We start from the raw sequence: 23,150 nt of genomic DNA on the forward strand, positions 1-23,150 counted from the left end.
ATATGTTTAAAATCGGCATGAAAATATATTTTTTTTTTTATGTTACTATTGGTATCAAAACTCCTTTTTTAGAGTTTCGGTTACTATTAAGCCGGTTCGTCACTTACTACAGTTCGTTATCATGATCTGTTTGATTATCCATGACTTGATGCCCACAACTGTTCTATTTTAAGTCACAGAGACAGACATCCATTGCATAAAGTAAAATTTTTCTTTGTTTCACGTTACAATATTGCTCTTCATTTTCATTAACAAAAAGATTCACTTTAAAATCAATTTTAGAAGCAATCAACAAATGAGCTTTATATAAAAAAGAATTTTTCAAGGGAGGGTGGTATAGCACAACTTTTAAGTTGGCTACTCTTCTAATGCGTTAAGTGTCTAATGTAATTAAAGCAGTTGGTCTTTCTACATGTTTGTTGTGTCACCTTAAAAATGGATCCACGGAGAGAAATGATCAATCAGAAGGAAGTAGATGTGCTTATTGAAGACTGGGATTAACACTACATCCAATGTTTTCTGTATTTTGATTTATTTGATGTATTTTGGTATGATCCAACAACCTTAAGTTCTACGGTGCCAATAAAGTTTTAGAATCCCAAGCATAGGGTGGTCAGTTATATTTAGAGATAGGATCTTTTGAGCGAAAGAGATCTCAAGCCTTCTAGCTCATGAGGATTGAATGCCATTGAAATGACTGGTGGTTGTCATCGATTTATTTTTTTGCTCGTAATGTATAAATCTAGTTCCTAGATTGTTGATTATTTTACGAGAGGCTTGTCTTTCAATGAGGTAACACAAAAAAATTAGTCTAACTGCATTGAGAGGAAAATAACTTTAAGCAATCATTTTTTTAGAGACCTTCTTAGTTATTTCCAAGTTCATGTTCAAACAAAGGTATTTAAGCAGCTTCTAAGAGGTCATAGCTTTACTATGCGTAAGTTAGGTCCTTCCCGCTCAAGCAGTTTGCAATTTCTAAGCTACATTGTAATTATGCAGGATTTCTTGGGTAGGGGGAGGAAGGAATTGCCAAAAAAAGAATATAGGAAAACTTAAAGAAAATTGTTTTAATATTTAACAGCCTTCCGACTTCTCCCTTCCGCTTTATCTATCTCTCATACTATAACCACCATATTTGCCAAATAAGTTGCGATTACCGTCAATGCCAAAAGTGTTTTTGTGATATACAAAATCCGTTTAGAGAAGTCACTAATAACTGCAATTCACCAGTAAAAAAAATATTATCAAACATGTTAAAAGCATTCTAAAAATACTAGCTTTATACCATGGAGCCACAAAGTAAATTTTTTGTTATGCAAGAAAATTTCGTTTACCAAACTATTACAACTTAGTAAAGAAAGTTAAGGACATTGTTGCTGCTCAGCAACAAAAAGTATTATGCTCCGTCATTCTATGATTTTCTTTTCTAAACTATAAATTAAAAACTAGAAACTGTTAGATCGTGTTATCAATAGTATATAAAAGTCCAAACTTAAGTTTTGATCATATTTAATTTATTTTATTGAATTCACTAAATTGACTTAAAAGAGCCAAATAACTGTTGGTTCACATTAACAAATTAATTAACAAATTAATATTTGCAGAAAATATTTTCTTTGAGAATAATAGGTTCGCCCTTCATAAAATAAGAGCTCTACCCTTATTTTAGTATATGGATTAGACTTACATATCACTTCCGAGAATTTCCCCGTTCTGTCTAACTGAAAGATACGAATTTTCTGGATATGTAAGGATTCTTGATTCAGGAAAATAAGTGTCAGGAGTCCAGAGACATTGCTTTTGACTTGTAGAAACTCTGTAGGGACGAACTGATTTGGATTTGAGTTTTTGATCAATCCAGTAGTGTCTGATATAAAAATCCAATGTAATCTCCTGAATTAAAATTCAAGTTGAACTTCAAAAATCAAGCGTGGTATGGAAGTACATATAAAACACAGAAGTAGTTAGAAGTATCGGAATCTGACAACCATATGGACTAAACGGGTCATGTGTCTACCTCATTAACCTTCCTCATCCCCAAAGGGTCTGTTTATCCTTTCTTATCCTAGGATTGCACTCTTAGGGATTTCTCCCTATTTCAGGAGTCACTTCTCTTAGGGACAATTATTTTGTATTTCGGAATTCAGGCAAGTCTAGAGATAAGCAAAGGTTCATAGGAATATTTGAAGGAATATTATTTTTTTAATTACAGCTGAAAAATTATCCCAGATTGTATATGATCAGTTTTCTTCAAAATCTGATGTTGCAGTGCTGATCTAAGTACCGAAGATCAGCGCATAATTTATAAAAAGAAGTAAAATGTTGACGGTTAATCAATCGTCGTCGTCATTCAGGACGTATTTATGAATTTAGGCTACTTATGGTTTAATTTATCTTTAAACAATGTCTTTGATTAGTGTATGCTACTGATGTAACAAAATATTTGCTAGTTTATAGTAATTGCATCAATCAATATTATCCGCTTCAATTTATTCATCTCTTGTTTATTGTATCATTTTTTACGAGCTTAATTTTATTTTTCTTTCAAGCCTGATTTTTTTTATTGGAGGATTTGAACCTAAATTGTACACTTGTGATTTTTTCAATATGCTGCTTACTTCTTTTTACCTTGGTCATCTTTATATCCAAAGGGGAATATTCAAATAGAGCACTAGGTGCCTTTAATAAATAAAAAAAAACTTATGGAACGCATTCATTGGTAACCTGACTAAGGTCACCAGTGAACACGTTATATGATTTTTTTATCAAAGGTACTCTATTTGGGGTTGCAACAACGAAGAATTTAAAAACAAAATTATTAAGGTTATTCATAATTAAATGTAGGCAAAAGGTAAGAGTAAATGCAGGCAAGACTTATGTTAATCTTGTTTAAATTCAAAATCACCACTATGGAAGGAGTGGACCCACAGCCTGAAGCTCAGGCTAGTAGGGACCACACCCGAAAACCTTGGCTGAAGGGATAAATTTGGTCCCTATATTTTTTAAAATAATGCATTGGACCAAGGGCATCAGGCTTACCAGTGGCTAAGGTTACTTAAAAGCTAAGACAAAAGTCAGATAGAAAGAAAAGATATAGCTTGTATGATTAAGCACTTGTTCTATAGGTATCCATTAGGGGTTCTACTCTCCATAAAGAAACCTTATAAAAATATGAAAATCTCTTTCAATTAATCTAAAATGCACATGTAACATACTCCTAAAGGTATTTTTGTTTCGCTTTATACACAATCACTGCTTCCCCATCCAAAGGGAGCAGTACTTAGCCAAGTTCAATTATGTCATAAAATAAAAATAATCTCTTCTTCCTCGTTGTTTTGGCGTGTCGTAAGCCTAATTGAAAATGAATTTTTTTCAAAAAAGAAAAATTTTGTGTACAACTTAGACTCAAACAATCTTAAAATTATGTCTAACTAGATGTTGGGGTGGCGCTTGGCGCCCCCCCAAGCCCCCCCGCGCGCGTAAGTCGTTACGCGCCATATTAGTTACGCGCCATTGTAGTTGTGTCCCTGTGTCCCATCTGTGAAAAGAGATATATATAAATATATGTTTTTAACTACGTAAAACATGCGAATATACAACATTCTTCGCTGTCCCATTGTCTGTGCATATAAATAGATTGTCAGGTTTACTGACTCTTGAACATGCAACATATAATTGTCCATGGGAAAAACAATCCGTATTCAGATCTATAGCTCATTATTCTAATGATGATGCCCTGTGTCCCGGTCGTCATTTATATTCCCTGTGTCCCGGTCGTCATTTGTGTCCCGGTGTCCCAGTTTGTAATTTCTCTTTGAGTGTCCCGGTCGTCATTTATATTCCCTGTGTCCTGGTGTCTCGGTCGTCATTTGTGTCCCGGTGCCCCGGTCTGTAATTTCAATTCGAACAATCCCTGTGTCCCGGTCGTCATTTATATATCCCGCCTGTGCCCCCGGCGTTTCTATTCGAACAATCCCTGTGTCCCGGTCGTCATTTATATATCTCGCCTGTGCCCCCGGCGTCCCCGTTGTAGTTGTGTCCCTGTGTCCCGGTCGTGATTTGTGTCCGGGTGTCCCAGTCTGTAATTTCTCTTTGAGGTTCCCGGCCGTCACTTATATTCCCTCTGTCTCGGTCGTCATTTGTGTCCCGGTCTGTAATTTCTCTTTGAGTGTTTTTTCTTTTTAGTTTTTTTTTAGTTTTTTACGTTTTTTCTTTTTTCAGTTTTCTTTTTCTTCTTTATTTTTCAGCGTCACTATGAAGTACATATCGACGAACCTTTGTTTTTTAACTTAAATCTGGTAGGCATTGATGACCTTATCCAAGTCAAAATCCCAAACCCAATCATCATCGCTATCATTTTCAATTTTGATATGTTTTGACTCTCGCTGTCCAGGTGGATTTTCATCTAACTGCGCGGTTTTGCGTTCTTTAGCCGCAAGCCTGTTTTCTTGCTGTTCTTGTGATTCCCCGGCACGCTTTCTTTTCTTACTTTCTCTATCAGCTGCAAGCCTGTTTTCTTGCTGTTTTTGTGATTCCTCGGAACGCTTTCTTTTCTTACTTTCTCTATCAGCAGCATGTTTTTTGGCATAAACTCTTTCAGCAGCTTCCTCGGCTGTTGCCATTGTAGGTTCTTCAGTCATTTTACAATTAAACATTTTTCCGGGAACAAATGTCTTAAATACCGTTAATGACGTCACCGTCATAGCAAAAATGACGACAACTAACTTCATGACGTCAGTCGACACAGAAACATGACGTCACCTGACAGACAGACACACAGACAGACAACTTATTTTTATACATATAGATTAGTTTCAAAAGACAGCTGGACGATTAACATGACTACAGTTCTGACGTCAGCCTCCTGGCTGACGTCCTCCAAAAGAAAGCAGGTTTTTGGACGAAATTCCGAAAAGAAAGATTGGAGTAAAAGTTTGCTGACAAGTGGGTTCAATTAGCAATGTTGAAAATTGGATAGAGAAAAGAGTGTCAAATAATTCAAAGTAAAAGACTTATCTACCCTACCGTAAGTTCCTTTTGAACAATGTGTATTGCGGGAAATCTGAGTTGACAATGCCTATTCTGACCACGCAAAATATAAAAACGAACAAAAAAATTGAGACTAAGTCTGTTAATACAAGCATTAAAACTTTTGACTGTAGGCAGTCATTCCAAAAAAAAATCAAACAGCTGATCTGCAAATTTTTGGAAAAAAATTATCTGCCATTGCATCTTCACCCTTCTCCCGAGAAATCTATTCCCCAAAGACCAGGTCCTGGCTGGGGTTACTTTGGGAAAATAGAAAGCGAAAAATATTTTGCAACAGAATTCTTCGTTACTTCTACACATCCTTAGCATCAAACAAGTTATTCGAAACAATTGATTCCCTTGCAAAATATTGGTGAATTTCGTACAGATACAAATGACGTCATGTTTGGAGCTACTACACAAAGATATAATCTGCTTCTGCACTAATGAGAGCCATGGTGCTCCACATCTGGAGTGCAAACTGCACATACTATCTTATTCACTATTTAGGTTTATCCTTTCTTAAGATAGTAGAAACCTTAGTGTCATACATTTACGTCTACTTTTCTAGAAGCCTTTCCAGTCGAGACAAGTATGCCAAAACTTACAAATTCTTCCGATACAAAGCGCATCGATTTCTTGCCCCAGACAGACCTGCTGGCCTTCAGGCCAGCGTAAAGAGGCTAATTGAGCAACGGGTTGCTCTTGTTGAGTATTTCATAGAAACCAAGCTTGACGACCAATCTACAACAAATTTCCCCATCATGTTTACATTACAAAGTAATTTGATAGTTCAAAAGAAAGCCGGACCCTAAATTCATAGACGACTCTCTTAGCCTCTCCAACGAATTCAACACAGTTTTTCAGTCCAAGCTCTTGCTTCTTCACTCCTTAAGGAAAGTCTCTGCAAACTTATAAATCATATTGTTTCTAACTTTCATAGAGCTGGACTATATTCGTAGTGTTGATTCTTCTACTGAATTGCATTCTTATTTTTCAAGTGAGTCCGTGCCTTTAAGCCAAAAACATGGGTAAAGGCTGCAACCGTTTCCATGCAAGAAAAAAAAGATTCTCAAGACCCACGTGGTAACACTGACTTTTTTACCAGTCTTGATGAAAGTACCATATAGTTCTAATGAAATCAAAAACCGGTTCAAGTTTGAAGACGATATTTACTATTTTTTTTTTTTTTTTTGTTGAACCGTGGACTATAAACAATTTAAAGCTAAAAACTTCAGGACTACTATTTGTGAGACCCCCTGTTCTAACAGAAAAGCATTCCCCCAGAAAACCGACGGAGAATTGAAATCACAGGTAATGACTGATGTAAGTGAGCTTCATTTGGGAGATGCTCTAGTTGAAGAACTGTTGAGGCAGTACGGAAAAAATACATTTGTTTCGAAGGCTTGTGGTAGCAATATTAAGTACACATATATGTGTAAGTGCATATCACTTTTTTTCTCGTTACTTTTTAGCATGTTTTAGATGAGCTTTTGTCAAGCCTCCCGACTATGACCAAAACAGACATTCGAAATAATATTGAGAAAGTTACCCTAGCCTCATTTTTTGATTCAAGTACTAGTTGAAAAACAAAAATAAGAGTTCATCAACTGACATTAACTGTCAAGATGGCCAAAGCTGACGCTGACTTCAAGACAAGGGCAGCAACACTACACACTACAGCAAACACTACACGGGGGGAAACCCTGGAAATGATACTTGTTTGAATGTGTCATTTTTATACATTTCCGTTGGTGTAAAATGTCTTATATGATATCATTGTCTGTAAAGAAGTAATAATTTGAAATTGCACTGGGCTTTTCATGTAAATTCCATGGAAATCTTAAGACAAGGAGTCTTAGAGAAATCATAATCAAAATAGGGAAAATCGAAAGCGAAAAGTGGAAGCACTGGCCTTATCAGACCAAATTTCAAGACTCGTTTGGTTTTCCGAAGGTTTACTCTCTGAAAATAGTTTTTTAGGCCTTCAACTTTTGTCTACTTTAAATTTCTGGGTTGAAAGTTTATTGTCTACTATTCTCTTAGGTGAACTGTAGCAGATGGCTTCGATGACTTTATGATGAAAAAGAAATTTCATGGCTGTAGTGAGTTCGACACCTTGCTGATTTTTAGCTTGTGATTTTTTATTTCTTTGAGTGATCTACTCTATTGTAATTGGAGCTTTTATTTTTATAATAAACACAGCTTAGATAGTAGGGAATAAACAGTTAGACAGTTAGACTTAGGAATAAATAGAAATGTGGCTGCGTTTATAAGAAAGAACAAAACAAACCATATAACGAACATTTATCGATAGCATCCACTACGAAATAAATGTTGTTTGAAAGTGACATCTCACAAGCGACCATTATTGGCTCCACTTTGGAGGATTATCAGGGGGAAAGATCTTTAAATTGGCTATATTTCTAAACAGCGTCAAAATAATTTATGCTTTACGAAAATTACGACATTTTTTACTGGTTTAAATAGTATTTTAACATTTCTTTACCTTGGGAGAAATGGCTATTTTGTGAATAATCATTGTAGTTACTGTGTGATTTGACTTAAAGGGGGAGAACGTTTCGATTACATGGTTATATCTTGGAGAAGTGATGTCTTTATTTCACTTCCCCCTATTAAAATTTTAATGTTACATATTAAAGTAAAGCTCAGGCTATGGCTATGACTATTTACCTTAGTTCTGCCGTAAGAATGACGCATGGACAAGTAATAAATAGACTTATCTATCAACAAATGAACTGACATCATTTTTATACAATCCTAATAAGGGCTTATGTCAGATTTGCCTCTCACCCACTCAGACTATCTTTCTTGAATTTTTATGTTATTAACCATGGCTTGATGCCCACAACTTTTTGATCTTAATTAGTTCTTGAATAAAGTAATTCTCACTCATAAGTTCTTCGTTAGACGTTGAGAAATTTCCGCGACCACATTCTTCTGACATGGACCTTTTCTTGTTTACGTCCTCACAAGCACTATCCCATTCCAATAACAATATCTGGATTCAGTAGCTTCAAAGGCAGGAGATCATTAAGATAGTACAGTGGAGGTGGAAGGATAGAACATAGACGTGAATTCTTTAGGCTCATATTTGAATTCTATAACATCTTTTTTAACCTACCGACTAATATTGGTTGTTTATTTTGTCATATTGAATAAGAATAAGTGTATCCGTGAATATCCAAAAGGCTGTTCTTTCAGCCTCTTTCGATATTCGCGACAGAAGGATATCATAGCTGGCATTTCTTTTCATCTCGAAGTCGGCCAAATGGCTTATTTTCTTAATTTTATCTTAGGCAGCGTGTTCAACTTTTGAAGTGAACCTCCCTAGGGAAGTTTGGACTAAAGAAATTAAATAAAATTAAAATTACATTGCCACACATTTTATCTTAAGACACTTAATCATTTTACTTAGTAATCTTGCCTATTTCATAATACAAGGTTAATTCTGTTTTTTAAGATATAGATAATCTTGACTTTTAGAAACATACATGGATACAAAACCCATATATACAACAGTTCGTGTTAACAAACTGTAGTAAGGAGCGACCCGGCTCAATAGTAAACAAAACTCTAAAAATCGGAATTTTGATGCTACAAGATACATCAAAAGAATTGAATTTTCATGCTGATTTTAAATATATACGTTTCATCAAATTTAGTCTTTGTTATCAAAAGTTACGAGCCTGAGAACATTTGCCTTATTTTGGAAAATAGGGGGAAATACCCCCTAAAAGTCATGGAATCTTAAAAGAAATCACACCATCGCATTCAGCGTATCAGAAAACCCTAGTGAGAAAGTTTCAAGCTCCAATCTACAAAAATGTGGAATTTCGTATTTTTTGCCAGAAGACAGATCACGGGTGCGTGTTTATTTGTTTGTTTGTTTGTTGTTTTTTTTTTGTTTTTTTCAGGGGTCATTGTATCGACCAAGTGGTTCTAGAATGTCGCAAGAGGGCTCATTCTAATGGAAATGAAAAGTTCTAGTGCCCTTTTTAAATGACCAAAAAAGTGGAGGGCACCTAGGCCCCCTCCCACGCTCATTTTTTCCTAACGTCAACGGATCATCATTTTGAGATAGCCATTTTGTTCCGCATAGTCGAAAACCATAATAACTATGTCTTTGGGGATGACTTACTCCCCCACAGTCCCTGGGGGAGGGGCTGCAAGCTACGAACTTTGACCAGTGTTTACACACAGTAATAGTTATTGGGAAGTGTACAGACGCTTTCAGGGGGATACATATGGTTTGGGGGGTTGGGTTGAGGGGAAGAGGCTATGTGGTAGGATCTTTCCTTGGAGGAATATGTCCTGGAGGAAGAGAAACTCAATGAAAAGGGCGCAGGATTTTCTAGCATTACTATAAAAAAACAATGAAAAAATAAACATGAAAAAGTTTTTTCAATTGAAAATAAGGAGTAGCATTAAAACTTAAGACGAACAGAGATAATTAAGCATATGAGGGGTTCTAAAAATACTTTAGCATAAAGAGCGAGGTACGTAGAAGGAGATAAATACATCGCTCTTCATGCTAAAGTATTTTTAGTAATTTCAACTACTTATTCTACGGCCTTTCTGATACAGGGGTCATTCTTAAAGAATTGGGACAAAACTTAAGATTTAGTATAAAGAGCGAGGTATTGACGAGAGGACAAACCCCCTCATATACATAATAAAAATATAAGAATATAAAAATTTGTTACCTAAGTTAATTCTTAAGTTACGTATATTTTTTACTAATAAAAATGTTCGTTAAAAATTAAAAGTTCTAGTTACCTTTTTAAGTAACCGAAAAATTGGAGAGCAGCCTACGCCTCCTCCCCTTTATTTCTCAAAATCATCTGATCAAAATTAAGAGAAAGCCATTTAGCCAAAAAAAGAATTAGTATGCAAATTTCATTTTAATAATTTATGTGCGGAGAGCCAAAATCAAACATGCATTAATTCAAAAACGTTCAGAAATTAAATAGAAAAAACTGGTTTTTTTAACTGAAAGTAAGGAGCGACATTAAAACTTAAAACGAACAGAAATTACTCCGTATACGAAAGGGGCTTTTCCCCCTCAGCGCCCCGCTCTTTACGCTAAAGTTTTTTACTGTTTTAAAATGTAGAGTTAAGAGAAAGAGTCAAACTTTACCGTAAAAAGCTTGGCGTTGAGGAGGAAAAGCCCCTTTCATATACAGAGTAATTTCTGTTGTTTTAAATTTTAATGTCGCTCCTTACTTTCAGTTAAAAAAAACTAGTTTTTTTTATTTAATCGACCAAGAGGAGGATGAATTTTAATTATCAACTAACGAGAAAGAAAACGTGATTGAATTATCTTTGAATACTTCTTCAAAATAAAATTTTCTGACTCTATGTTTAATTCAATTTTGGATGAATTAAACAATGTTTTGTCGAAAAAAGCCTTTAAAAGTATTGCTACTGTTCGCAGTATCTTATTTATGCGAAAGAATTTCCTCTATTAGCTGAATTGAAGCAAAGTTCGTTTGATTTTAATAAAGGATCGTTGTACAGCTGTTTCATCATTGACAGCGAGACTTGATAAAACAGGAAAGGACCGTCATTTAATTAAGTGACAGTAATATGAATTTATTAATCACTTACTTTATAAGAGTTTGTTTAATATATGCATTAGTATTAGTACTCAATATTTTTGTTTTTGTTCTATTTTGTAAAATGAAAGGGAGGTGCCACATGAACAGATATCTTAAAGTTAGTTTTGGTGAAATAAACATTAGAAACTACTACTCAAAGGCTTTCAACCACCGCCTCGGATAATCCAACATAACTAATAACGAAGATAATCAAATTCTTTTCTGCCAAAACCAAAACAAATGTAAGCGGGAAAAGATTTGACTTAGAAAAAACGTAGGAGCTGCCTCATTCGAGATTTTTGTATCTTTCCTTTTCTTTATGTTGCCTCCATTTGCGTATTTCCCATTGTTGTAATGCACAAATAATTCTTTTTTGTTGCCAAAAATTCAAATGCTTTTCAGTTTTGTTTGTCCTTTTACTGTTACAATCCCATTAAAGTCTTGATTGGTTTTATTATGAAAGAGGAGCAGTGGAATCTTTGCTTCTTGAATTCAGATCCTCAGTGATCCAATATTAAAAGCAGATATTCACTGTTAAAAGTTCAAATGATGCATTTAAAGAATATTCTCTTATTTTTTAAGGTAAATCCTTATCCCGAATTAACGTCCGAAAAGTTTCATTATTTTCAAATGCCAAAAATGTCTGCCACTGCTGTTTGTCAGTTTCCTGTGGATTTTGTATCTGTAAAACGTAGCTCATTAATAAGAAACAAAAATGCACCAACCCTTCCTAATTCCATTTCTTCTGAATCTATTTTGTGCATACTTTCGAGAGTGGAGAGGCGAGAGATATAACAGAGAGGATGATTATGATTTTAATTTGAGAATGACTGTTATGGAGAAAAGTAAGTAATAATTTTTGCCCAGTTTTTTAGTGCAAAAAGGTTTCAACCGGCAGTGCGATGGACCAAATATTGTCTGCGGATGTATCTTTTGTACAATTTGTTTTTCAGATAAAAATTACAAGAATAGTTAGAAGTAAACACAATACCAAAAGAAACTGAAGATACTCTTTATTTTAAACAAGGAGTCGATCAAACATTTGAGAATTGCGTTGGTCACCTCTACCCTTAAATTTGGTTATGTGGATTTGAAAACTGTGAGTAACCATCGGGAAGAATAATTTAATCGTAATTAAAGCCTTACAGACAACATACCCTTTTCATTTCTGATAGCTTGCTGATATGCTGTACGTATAAATTTAACGAAACTTCTTGTGGTGGTAGTTTCTTCTCCTCGTTTTGGTGACCTGTAACTGCAACATCTTATTTATTTCTAAGGTGTCTTTTCTCATTTGTTATATATATAGATATATATATACATATATATATATATATATATATAAATATACATATATATATATATATGTATATATATATATATATATATATATATATATATATATATATATATATATATATATATACATATATATATATATATATATATATATATATATATATATATATATATATATATATATATATATATATATATATATATATATACATATACATATATATATATGTATATATATATATATATATATATATATATATATATATATATATATATATATATATATATATATATATATATATATATGTTTTTAACTACGTAAATCTTGCGAATATACAACATTCTTTGATATCCCATTGTCTGTGCATATAAAAAGATTGTCAGGTTTACCGACTCTTGAAGATGCAACATAAAATTGTCCATGGGGAAAAACAATCCGTATTCAGATCTATACCTGATTATTCTAATGATTGCCCTTGAGCTTTGTTGATGGTGATTGCTAATCGAACATTCCCTGTGTCCCCGTCGTCATTTATATATTCCCCTGTGCCCCCGGCATCACCCTTGTAGTTGTGTCCCTGTGTCCTGGTCGTCATTTATATTCCCAGTATCCCGGTCGTCATTTGTGTCCCAGTGTCCAAGTCTGTAATTTCTCTTTGAGCGTCCCAGTCGTCATTTATATCTCCCGGTCGTTATTTGTGTCCCAGTGTCCCAGTCTGTAATTTCTCTTTGAGTGTCTCGGTCGTCATTTATATTCCCTGTATCCCCGTCGTCATTTATATATCCCCCTGTGCCCCCGGCATCACCCTTGTAGTTGTGTCCCTGTGTCCCGGTCGTCGTTTATATTCCCAGTATCCCGGTCGTCATTTGTGTCCCGGTGTCCCGGTATGTAATTTATCTTTGAGTGTCCCGGTCGTCATTTATATCTCCCGGTCGTTATTTGTGTCCCAGTGTCCCAGTCTGTAATTTCTCTTTGAGTGTCTCGGTCGGCATTTATATTCCCTGTGTCCCGGGTTTTAGTTTTCTTATTCTCCTTTATTTTTCAGTTTTTTCCTTTTTTTAGTTTTTTTCTTTTTCAATTTTTAGTTTTTTTTAGTTTTTTTATTGGTTTTTCTTTTTTTTTCTTTTTAGTTTTTTTGTAGTTTTTACCTTTTTTTCTTTTTTTTAGTTTGTTTTTCTTTTTTAGTTTTTAGTTTTTTACCTTTTTTTTAGTTTTTTTTCAGTTTTTTATCATTTTTAGTTTTTTATTGGTATTTTCTTTTTAGTTTTTTCTGGTTTTTACCTTTTTAATTTTTTTTTTCTTCTTTTGTACTAATGCTAAAGCCAAGGTTTGTACCTGAAACCTCTCGGACCTGGAACCTGGAACATAACGCTTTACCAACTCAGCTACTTCGGCTTGAATACATTCGTTTTTGAATTGGTATATGATGAAATAATTCAGACGTCATATAATGACGTCACTCGACAGACAGACAGACAACTTATTTATATATATATATATATATATATATATATATATATATATATATATATATATATATATATATATATATATATATATATATATATATGTATAAATATTTATATATATATATAATATATTATATATATATACTAGCTGTTGGGGTGGCGCTTCGCGCCACCCCAACACCTAGTTGGTGGGGGTGCTTCGCGCCCCCCTCCAAGCCGACCGGCGCGTGTAAGTCGTTACGCGCCATATTAGTTACGCGCCATTGTAGTTGTGTCCCTGTGTACCACCTATGAATATAGATAGATTTATATATGTGTTTTGAATTACGTAAAACTTGCGAATATACAACAGTCTTGGCTTTTCCATTGTCTGTGCATATACAAATCCTTATGTACTTATAATGACGTCATATGCAAACGCTCTTTTTAAAAACAAACAAACATGCATACACACAACTCGTTTTATATAGATAGATAGATAGATAAATACAACACAAATTAACTGCGTAAAACTTGCGAATATACAACATTCTTCGCTGTCCAACTGTCGGTGCATATAAATAGATTGTCAGGTTTACCGACCCTCGAACATGCAACGTACAATTTTCCATGGGAAAAACAGTCAGTATTAAGATCTATACCATATTTTTCTAATGATTGACCTTGAGCTTTGTTGATGGTGATTGCAAATGCTAATCGAATTGTGAATTACAGTCTTTTAAATTGAAAAGGCAGATCCGTTGGAATCATGGGAATGCGAGGAATAAGAATAGCCTCACCCTCAAAAGGTCCTGTCAAGATTGTGGCCTCTATTACGTTTTCCATTGTTTTTTTTTACGGCGAGTCGCGTGCCATTGCAAAGCTTTGGTGGGTTGATATTTCTTAACAGTATTATTGGTACGCCTATTTTTAGTTGTAGCACGTGTGTTTGATCCAGAGCCTCGAGCGATTTTTTGTGTGCCATTGTGCACTCGTCCCAAATAATAAGTTTGCATTGCTGCAATACTTTACCCATCCCAGATGATTTGGAAATATTGCACGTGGGAGTTTCTGTAGAATACAAATTCGGAGGCAATTTCAAAGCGGAATGAGCAGTTCTTCCATCAGGCAGCAACGTTGCGGCTATTCCGGACGACGCAATTGCCAACGCTATATCATTTTTTGATCGAATTGATGCCAGAATCAGTTTTATCACAATCTTTTTACCAGTACCTCCTGGCGCATCCAAAAAGAAAATTTCTCCAACGTTGTTATCCACACAATGCATTGTCGAATCATAAAGGTCTTTTTGTTCCGACGTTAATTTGGAAATGTTATTTTGTACATACGACAATAGATCACTCGTACTGTAACTTTGTTCATGATCCAATTCTACACATGTCGAAACAGCAGCGGTACGATTAGGTGAAGGCATTCCCAAATCCTGAAGAGGTTTGTTTGTCATACATACGCACACATCTATATATATAAAAATGAGTTGTCTGTGTGTCAAGTGACGTCATGTTTGTGTGTCGACTGACGTCATGTTTGTCGACTGACGAAATTACACATCGGGACATCGGGACACAAAGGTCGACCGAGACTCCGGGACATAGGGAATATAAATGACGACCGGGACACTCAAAGAGAAAGCGACCGGGAAACAAGGAATGTTCGATTAGCAATACAAAGCACCGGGACACAAATGACGACCGGGACAAAGGGAATATAAATGACGACCAGGACACTCAAAGAGAAATTACAGACCGGGACACCGGAACACAAATGACGACCGGGACAAAAATGACGACCGGGACACAGGGAATATAAATGACGACCGCGACACTCAAAGAGAAATTACAGACTGGGACACCGGGACACAAATGACGACCGGGACACAGGGAAACAACAACAACGGGGACGCAGGGGGCACAGGGGGATATATAAATGACGACGGGGACACAGGGAATGTTTGATTAGCAATCACCATCAACAAAGCTCAAGGGCAATCATTAGAATAATCAGGTATAGATCTGAATACAGATTGTTTTTCCCATGGACAATTATATGTTGCATGTTCAAGAGTCGGTAAACCTGACAATCTATTTATGTGCACAGACAATGGGACAATCAAGAATGTTGTATATTCGTAAGTTTTACGTCGTTAAAAATTCATATATATATATATATATATATATATATATATATATATATATATATATATATATATATATATATATATATATATATATATATATATATATATATTCACAGGTGGAACACAGGGACACAACTACAATTGCGCGTATTTAATATGGCGCGTAATGACTTACGCGCGCGGGGGGGGCCTGGGGGGGGCGCGAAGCAACCCCCCAACTAGATGTTGGGATGGCGCGAAGCGCCACCCCAACAGCTAGTCTTCTATAATAACTAAAGTGTAGTTATAAATTTCTGATGTAAAATCAAAAGTCATATCTGACGTCTCTAACCGTTTTCGATGGAGTATATCTTCGGACATTTTCGATTTATATTTCCGCCATAACTCTGTAGGAGCTGAAGGAGAGCAAGTTGTTAGAATGATTCCAAACAATGCATGAATTTGACTTGGAGTTGACGTTTCGCACGCGTCATTGATGCAGTTATCCCAGTGTTGGTCATTCTCCAATAAATTCAGAGCTTGGCATTCACTACGGTAAATGTCATGTATAGTACCGTTTACAGTTCTCAAATACTCAAAGGACGTCGGACCGGGTACATTCACCAAAAGCAGGCGTAGAAAGAAGCATTCCTGTTGATTGGGGTGAACGGTGTAGAGTCTTCCTATCGTGGTAACTTTGAAGATGGTGGGTTGGCCATCGATTGACTTACCCTGTTTTTGACGTTCAAATACTTTATTTTTAGTATTCCACGTCTAATACGAAGGCACTTCAGTATACAGCAGTTTTTTTTGTAAAAGAATCATTTTTGCATAGCGAAAAGAAAACAGTTAACTTTGTATAAGGTAGATTCAGGGAACTTTGTTGCACGTTATATTACGAAAAATAAACACGTTGACCATTCTGTAAATGTACCGCTAAGTGAACAACAGCTGGACTACGTTCATGTATCGGAAATGAAAGAATTCGCCAAACAGCTTTATTGCTGCTTATGTATCTTCCAACCTGATATTGTACGATTTCGTCGATATCTTTGATTTCGGACTGCAAGCCAAAAACTGCCATGTCGCTGCCTTTGTTGATGTATTTACATATACTCTTACATGTACTCTATATTCAACGTTTATGTGTGCATTAAATGTTTTTGATAATAATGGGGAATATGGAACAACCCACTGGTTATCTACTTCGATGGTGGTACCGTTACGCTTCTTTATTATTGCTGTTTTACCGCCATCTTCAGTAGATCTTCTTCTATATTGTGGGTAACCATCATTGCCAGTAATCGTGTTGGGTACTAAAAGTCGAGGATATTGCTTTGTGCACCTTCCTTTGGCCATGCATGGTGAATTTCCGTTCAGTGCACCGCAAGGTCCATGTATCATATTTTTACAACAATATCATACAGCCCCTTAACACTTCAAGTTTTACTATGTAGTTTATCAGTGATTTCAACTTTTGCCGGAAGACACGGGCCGTAATGTCATGTCTATGAACCGCCGATTGTCCTTGAAGTAAAAGCTGCTGTATCTTGTCCCAAGATTGATTACATGTAAATGTAATAAATAAATCTGGACGACCATAGAGACGAACATACGCGATAGCATCTTGACCATATTCATGCATGTGACGGGGAATGCCAGCATATGACGAAGGTAAAATCATTAATCTTCCAACGTTTGTGGTATTACCGTCATTTACAACTGCATTTCGCAAATGAATGCATTGTTCAGAGCGGAGCTTGGTCTGATTCAGACGGATAAATAGCAAACGTTCTGATTCAATTTTTGCATACATATCAACGACGTAGTGGTAAAACAATTGACGGCATTTTAAAATATTATTTTATCTTCGTCACATGCTGGCAGTTCCCGTCATATGCATGAATATGCTCAAGATCCTATTGCGTATGTTCTTCTCTATGGTCTTCCAGATTTATTGATTACATTTAGATGTAATCAAATTTGGGATGAGATACAGCAGCTTTTACTTCAAGGACAATTGGCGGTTCATAGACATGACATCACGGCCCGTGTCTTCCGGCAAAAGTTGAAATCACTGATAAACTACATAGTAAAACTTAAAGTGTTTGGGTCAGTGCGATGCTGGATGTACTCAGTGGAATGGCAAAAACGAGGATTGCCACAAGCACATATTTTAATCTGGCTAAATGATAAAATTACTTCTAGTGAAATTGACGATGTGATTTCCGCTGAAATACCTGATGAAAATGTCGATAAGGGCTTATATGATATTGTGGTAAAAAATATGATACACGGACCTTGCGGTGCACTAAATGAAAAATCACCATGCATGGCCAAAGGAAGGTGCACAAAGCAATATACTAGACTTTTAGTACTTAACACAATTACTGGCAATGATGCTTACCCACTATATAGAAGAAGATCTACTGAGTATGGCGGTAAAACAGCAATAATAAAGAAGCATAACGGTACCACCAACGAAGTAAATAACCAGTGGGTTGTTCCATATTCACCTTTATTACCAAAAACATTTAATGTTCACATAAACGTTGAATACTGTAACTCCGTAAAGACAATCAAATACATATGTAAATACGTCAACCAAGGCGGTGACATGGCAGTTTTTGGCCTGCAGTCCGAAATCAGTGATATCGATGAAATCGTGCAATATCAGGCTGGAAGATACATTAGCAGTAATGAAGCTGTTTGGTGAATTCTTTAACTTCCGATAAATGACCGAAGTCCAGCTGTTGTTCACTTAGCGGTACATTTACAGAATGGACAACGTGTTTATTTTTTGGAATCCAACGTGCAACAAAGAGCCCTGAATCCACTGGATACAAAGTTAACTGATTTCTTTTCGTTATGTCAAAATGATTCTTTTGCAAAAAAAACTGCTGTATACTGAAATATGTTCGTATTAAACGTGGAATGAAAAAAATAAATCATTTGAACGTCAAAAACAGGGTAAGCCTTTCGACGGCCAACCTACCATCTTCAAAGATACCTCGATGGGAAGACTCTACGCTATTCACCCCAATCAGCATGAATGCTTCTTTCTCCGGCTACCTTTGGTGATTGTACTCGGTCCGACGTCCTTTGAGTATTTGAGAACTGTAAACGGTACTATACAAAACACTTACCGTAGTGCATGCCAAGCTCTGAATTTATTGGAGATTGGTTCTTTTATGCTAACACTGGGATAACTGCATCAAAGACGCGTGCGAAACCTACACTCAGAGTCAAATTCGGGCATTGCTTGTAATCATACTAACATCGTGCTCTCCTTCAGCTCCTACAGAGCTATGGAAGAAATATAAAGCGAAAATGGCCGAGGGTATACTCCATTGAAAATGGTTAGAGACGTCAAATATGACCTTTGATTTTACATCAGAAATTTATAACTAAACTTTAGTTATTATTAAAGATTTGTGCAAAAAGACATTGCAAAAAGACAAAATCGCTCGAGGCTCTGGAGATTACATTAATATTGCTTGCGGAAGATTTCAGGCCAACATTACCTATAATACCTAGATCAACCCCTGCGGACGAAATGAATGCTTGCCTGAAAAATTCTAATTTATGGGCACACGTAAAGACATTAAAATTAACTATAAATGTCAAACATTTTCAGATCAATTGCTGGTAATTGGAAGCGGGAAGCTCCCGGTAGACTCAATTTCAGGATGTATACAACTGCCTGCTGAGTTCTGTAATTTAGTGAGGTCCAAAAATAAATTAGTTGAAAAGGTATTTCTGAATATTCTAACCAATTATAAACATCATAAATGGCTTAGTGAACGAGCGATATTAGCAGCAAGAATAAAGACTTCCACGAAATCAACAATGTTATTTTGACCAAGATTCGAGACCAGGAAGTAATTTACAAGTCAGTCGACACAGTTCTGGAACCAAATGAAGCGGTTAATTATCCATCTGAATTTTTAAATTCCCTGGATCTCCCAGGGTTTCCACCACACGTGCTACAACTAAATATAGGCGTACCAATAATACTGTTACGAAATATTAACCCACCAAAGCGTTGCAATAGCACGCGACTACAATGGCCGTAAAAAAAAAAAAAACAATGGAAAACGTAATAGAGGCAACAATCTTGACAGGGCCTTTTCAGGGTGAGGCTGTTCTTATTCCTCGCATTCCCATGATTCCAACGGATCTGCCTTTTCAATTTAAAAGATTACAATTAGCATTTGCAATCACCATCAACAAAGCTCAAGCGCAATCATTAGAAAAATGCGGTACAGATCTTAATACAGATTGTTTTTCCCATGGACAATTGTATGTTGCATGTTCGGTGGTCAGTAATCCTGACAATCTTTTTAAATGCACAGACAATGGGACAGGGAAGAATGTTGTATATTCGCAAGTTTAAAGTAGCTAATTTATAGTGTATATGTATATGTATCTATCTATCTACATCTATATAAAAATAAATAAAAAATGTATGCAGGTTTGTCTGTTTGTAAAAAGATGGTTTGTATACGACGTAATTATAAGTATATAAGGCCTTGTATATGCACATACAATGGGACAGCGAAGAATGTTGTATATTCACAAGTTTTACGTAGTTAAAAACATATATCTATCCATCTATACTCACAGGTGGGACACAGGGACACAACTAAAATGGCGCGTAACTAATATGGCAGGTAACGACTTATGCACGCGGGGTGGGGGCTTGGGGGGTCGAAGCGCCACACCAACAGCTATTCATCTATATAGTCTTAAGATTTTGAGGGTTCATGTTGCAAGAAAAAGAAAAAACTAATATTCAGAAGACTCAGTCACGTAGACTAGGAATAGGAGAAGATGAACAGGTGATTTTGGATAGGGTCAAGATCAGTAGAGTAGATAGCTTCACTTTCCTGGGCAATATTATTGGTAAAGACAGTGAATTCAGTGAAAATGTAAAAAGTAGAGTAGTCAAGGCACAGGATTTTTTTTTTTTTTTTAACAATTGAATAATGTATGGAAGACTAAAAAGATAAGTCAATGAACCAAGGCAAAATAGAATGAACAAAGAATGGAAGCTTCAATAATGACAATGGTCAAGCATAGTTGAGAACCATGTGTACTTTGGAAGACAGAAGAAGATTTGTTAGATGTTTTCCAGGGAAATTGACTACAGATAGTTGACTGACCGTATTTCAAACAGCAAACATAACGAAAAATTTGATTGTATTCCAGTTTTTAGGGTGATAATGAAAGAAGGTTTGTGATGGCTAAGACAAATTTACTGGATGATGACTGACAGACTGCCAAAGGTAATGTTTTCCAGCCATCCATATAGGGACAATAAAAAGTAGGTCGTCCCTAGATTTAGATATCTATCAAGTAGAAATCATTTACTTGCTAAGAGTTGTGAATTCTATTTCAGTGCCTTGAACCAGAGTAAGAATTGACGCTCGAGCGTGAGGATGGAGAAAAGATACCGATCTCTAACAACCTAAAGAGTTTCATGAGTTTTAGTTTATAGTCAAGGATGCACATGGTGTGAACACTTCTAATTATAAATTACTTTCTTATATAGATTAAGGCCAAGTATGAGAAGGCCCTGCATTAGTACACTTACAAATGTTTGGGCTAATCCTCAATTGCATTGAAAGCATATCTTTAAATTGCTCCTCTACCGTTATCAAATTCTAATCCATTAACATCTCATTTTTCCTTCCAATTTCCTGAAACTTGAGCTTGAGCTCCACAAGAAATGTTAATCTAGTTTTTTGTGCTAGATTACGTCCGTAACTTCTTTACTTTTACTCTGTCAATATCCGAATTCGCAACTTTATCAGCGGAGCAGTGCTAGTAGTCTATTGTCTGTTGTCTGAACATTTCCTTTAAGGGACTCCTAATTGGTGTCCAAAATGTACACGCTACATACTTAACTACCCTTTATCTCAAATACATCAAACAACATCTCCACATTTGTACTGTTGCTATTGTTAAGTATCTTGCCTCCGTTAGGTATTCTCGTATAAGTGTTTCTTTGAAGCAGTGTAGTGAATCTTTTCATTTCTGAACGTTTACAGAATTGGTACAAGATTGCATTATTTCGTGTATGGTTCGGAAGTCACTGTACTCGAGTAGGCCTATATGTTATCGCTGCAACTAGGTTCCTGGAATAAGGTGTCAACCGCATTTCAGTAACTGTTTTGCTGTATCATCGTAGCGTAACATAGGATTGGTTTGGATTTCCACGATTTTTAACAGCACCATTCGAGTCGCGTTACATCCAATCTCACCTTTTAATATTGAGCCTAATCAAAATCACTTTTCCCACGCAGATAACATTCTCCTTATGCCTGATGACCTTCATACGTTACAATTTGCTATAGATAGTGTTTACACCAGGTTTAACGAAATCGAACTCTTTATGGCCCCTTTTGAAAATATAATTTGTGGTTTTTGGCCCCGAATAATCTGCTGATGTCACTATTCAGTACCGCAGAAATCCTTGCATCTATTTCACTAAACTATCTTGGCTTCCCGTTTAGTATCTCTCTTTAGGGTACGTGGATCTTATCATTAGGGTTCTGAAAGTTCAGCTGAGAAGAACTTATTGATTATTTGGCAAGGTTAAGGGGCATTTAGATAAAGGAATTTTTAGTTGGCTTAATCCCTGACTCTCATCTGGCAATATTTCTCTGCAACAGAACGCCGATAAATCGGTTCTGTTTTTGTTGGATTCTGAAAGCATGTTACCCAGCTTCCAATATGGAATAGTATAGAAATACTTATGTCTCTGTGTGGTATATTAGTTTTAATATTTTTTAAAGATAGGAAAGATTTCGATCCTTTTTTTAAACTATCTAATACTATTGTGGGTTTCTCTTTGATAAGAAAAAGAACAGCTTTAAATTATTTTTGTGGGTGTTAAAATATGATTTTAGGGTTTATTTATAGCTTGATGACAGAATGCTCTTTTTATTTAGGATGCCTATTGATATTACATTTTTCTGTCTTTTTTTGTGAGTTGTGCCTTCTTTTCCATTACTTTCTTTTTCGTTTCTTTTTTTTCTACATTCGTCTAGCATACATTTGTTCTTGTATGTACATATTAAAAATATAATAATTTTTTCCAGTGTTGAATAGTAACACATATGTTTTTACGCAGTAGCCTGTATTGAAATTTGTTAACTGACGAATAAGTTTTCGAAGCGTTTTTGTTGCCGATCCGGTAAAATTGTTGATTTGACCTGGTTTCGTTAATTGTGACTTTTGCCAAGTGAACGCTCTCAATATTTGTTTTATATCAGTAGATATTATTTTTTTTCTTCTTAAGATTGTTCTTTTATCTTCTTCTCTTATTTATTCCTATAGTGTGCCTATTCTTTTTTTGTATGTACAGGGGAGGAAATAAATCATTTTTATTATAATTGTTAAATTAAGCTATCAACAACACAAAAATTCAACTACGCATTAAGCTGCTCAACTCAATTACTCAGCTACTCAACTAGACAAGACTTTAATAACAAAACATTCAGCTTGAATATAAAGGTGGATCTATAAATAATCTGGACAAGGGCTATATGAAAAGTGTGCCAAAAAACTGACCAAATTAACAAGTCTACTGAAAAAAGAGTGAAAAAACA

The 23,150-nt window shown here is 35.5% G+C and overlaps 1 protein-coding gene across 1 annotated transcript in view; it reads right to left on the reverse strand.

Annotated features, from left to right (window-relative positions):
- The window catches only part of LOC136032740 (gamma-aminobutyric acid receptor subunit rho-2-like), a 70,271-nt gene extending 52,921 nt beyond the window's left edge, over window positions 1-17,350 (reverse strand). The window contains exons 1-3 of the mRNA XM_065713112.1: window positions 17,151-17,350; window positions 6,644-6,734; window positions 1,688-1,893 (exon numbers count right to left, since the gene is read on the reverse strand). Of these exons, the coding sequence (XP_065569184.1) occupies window positions 1,688-1,893; window positions 6,644-6,734; window positions 17,151-17,350 (497 nt within the window). The remainder of the gene's footprint in view (window positions 1-1,687; window positions 1,894-6,643; window positions 6,735-17,150) is intronic.
- Between the last annotated feature and the right edge of the window lie 5,800 nt (window positions 17,351-23,150).

Source organism: Artemia franciscana, chromosome 1 (genome assembly GCF_032884065.1).
Source record: "Artemia franciscana chromosome 1, ASM3288406v1, whole genome shotgun sequence".
NCBI classification, from domain to species: domain Eukaryota; kingdom Metazoa; phylum Arthropoda; class Branchiopoda; order Anostraca; family Artemiidae; genus Artemia; species Artemia franciscana.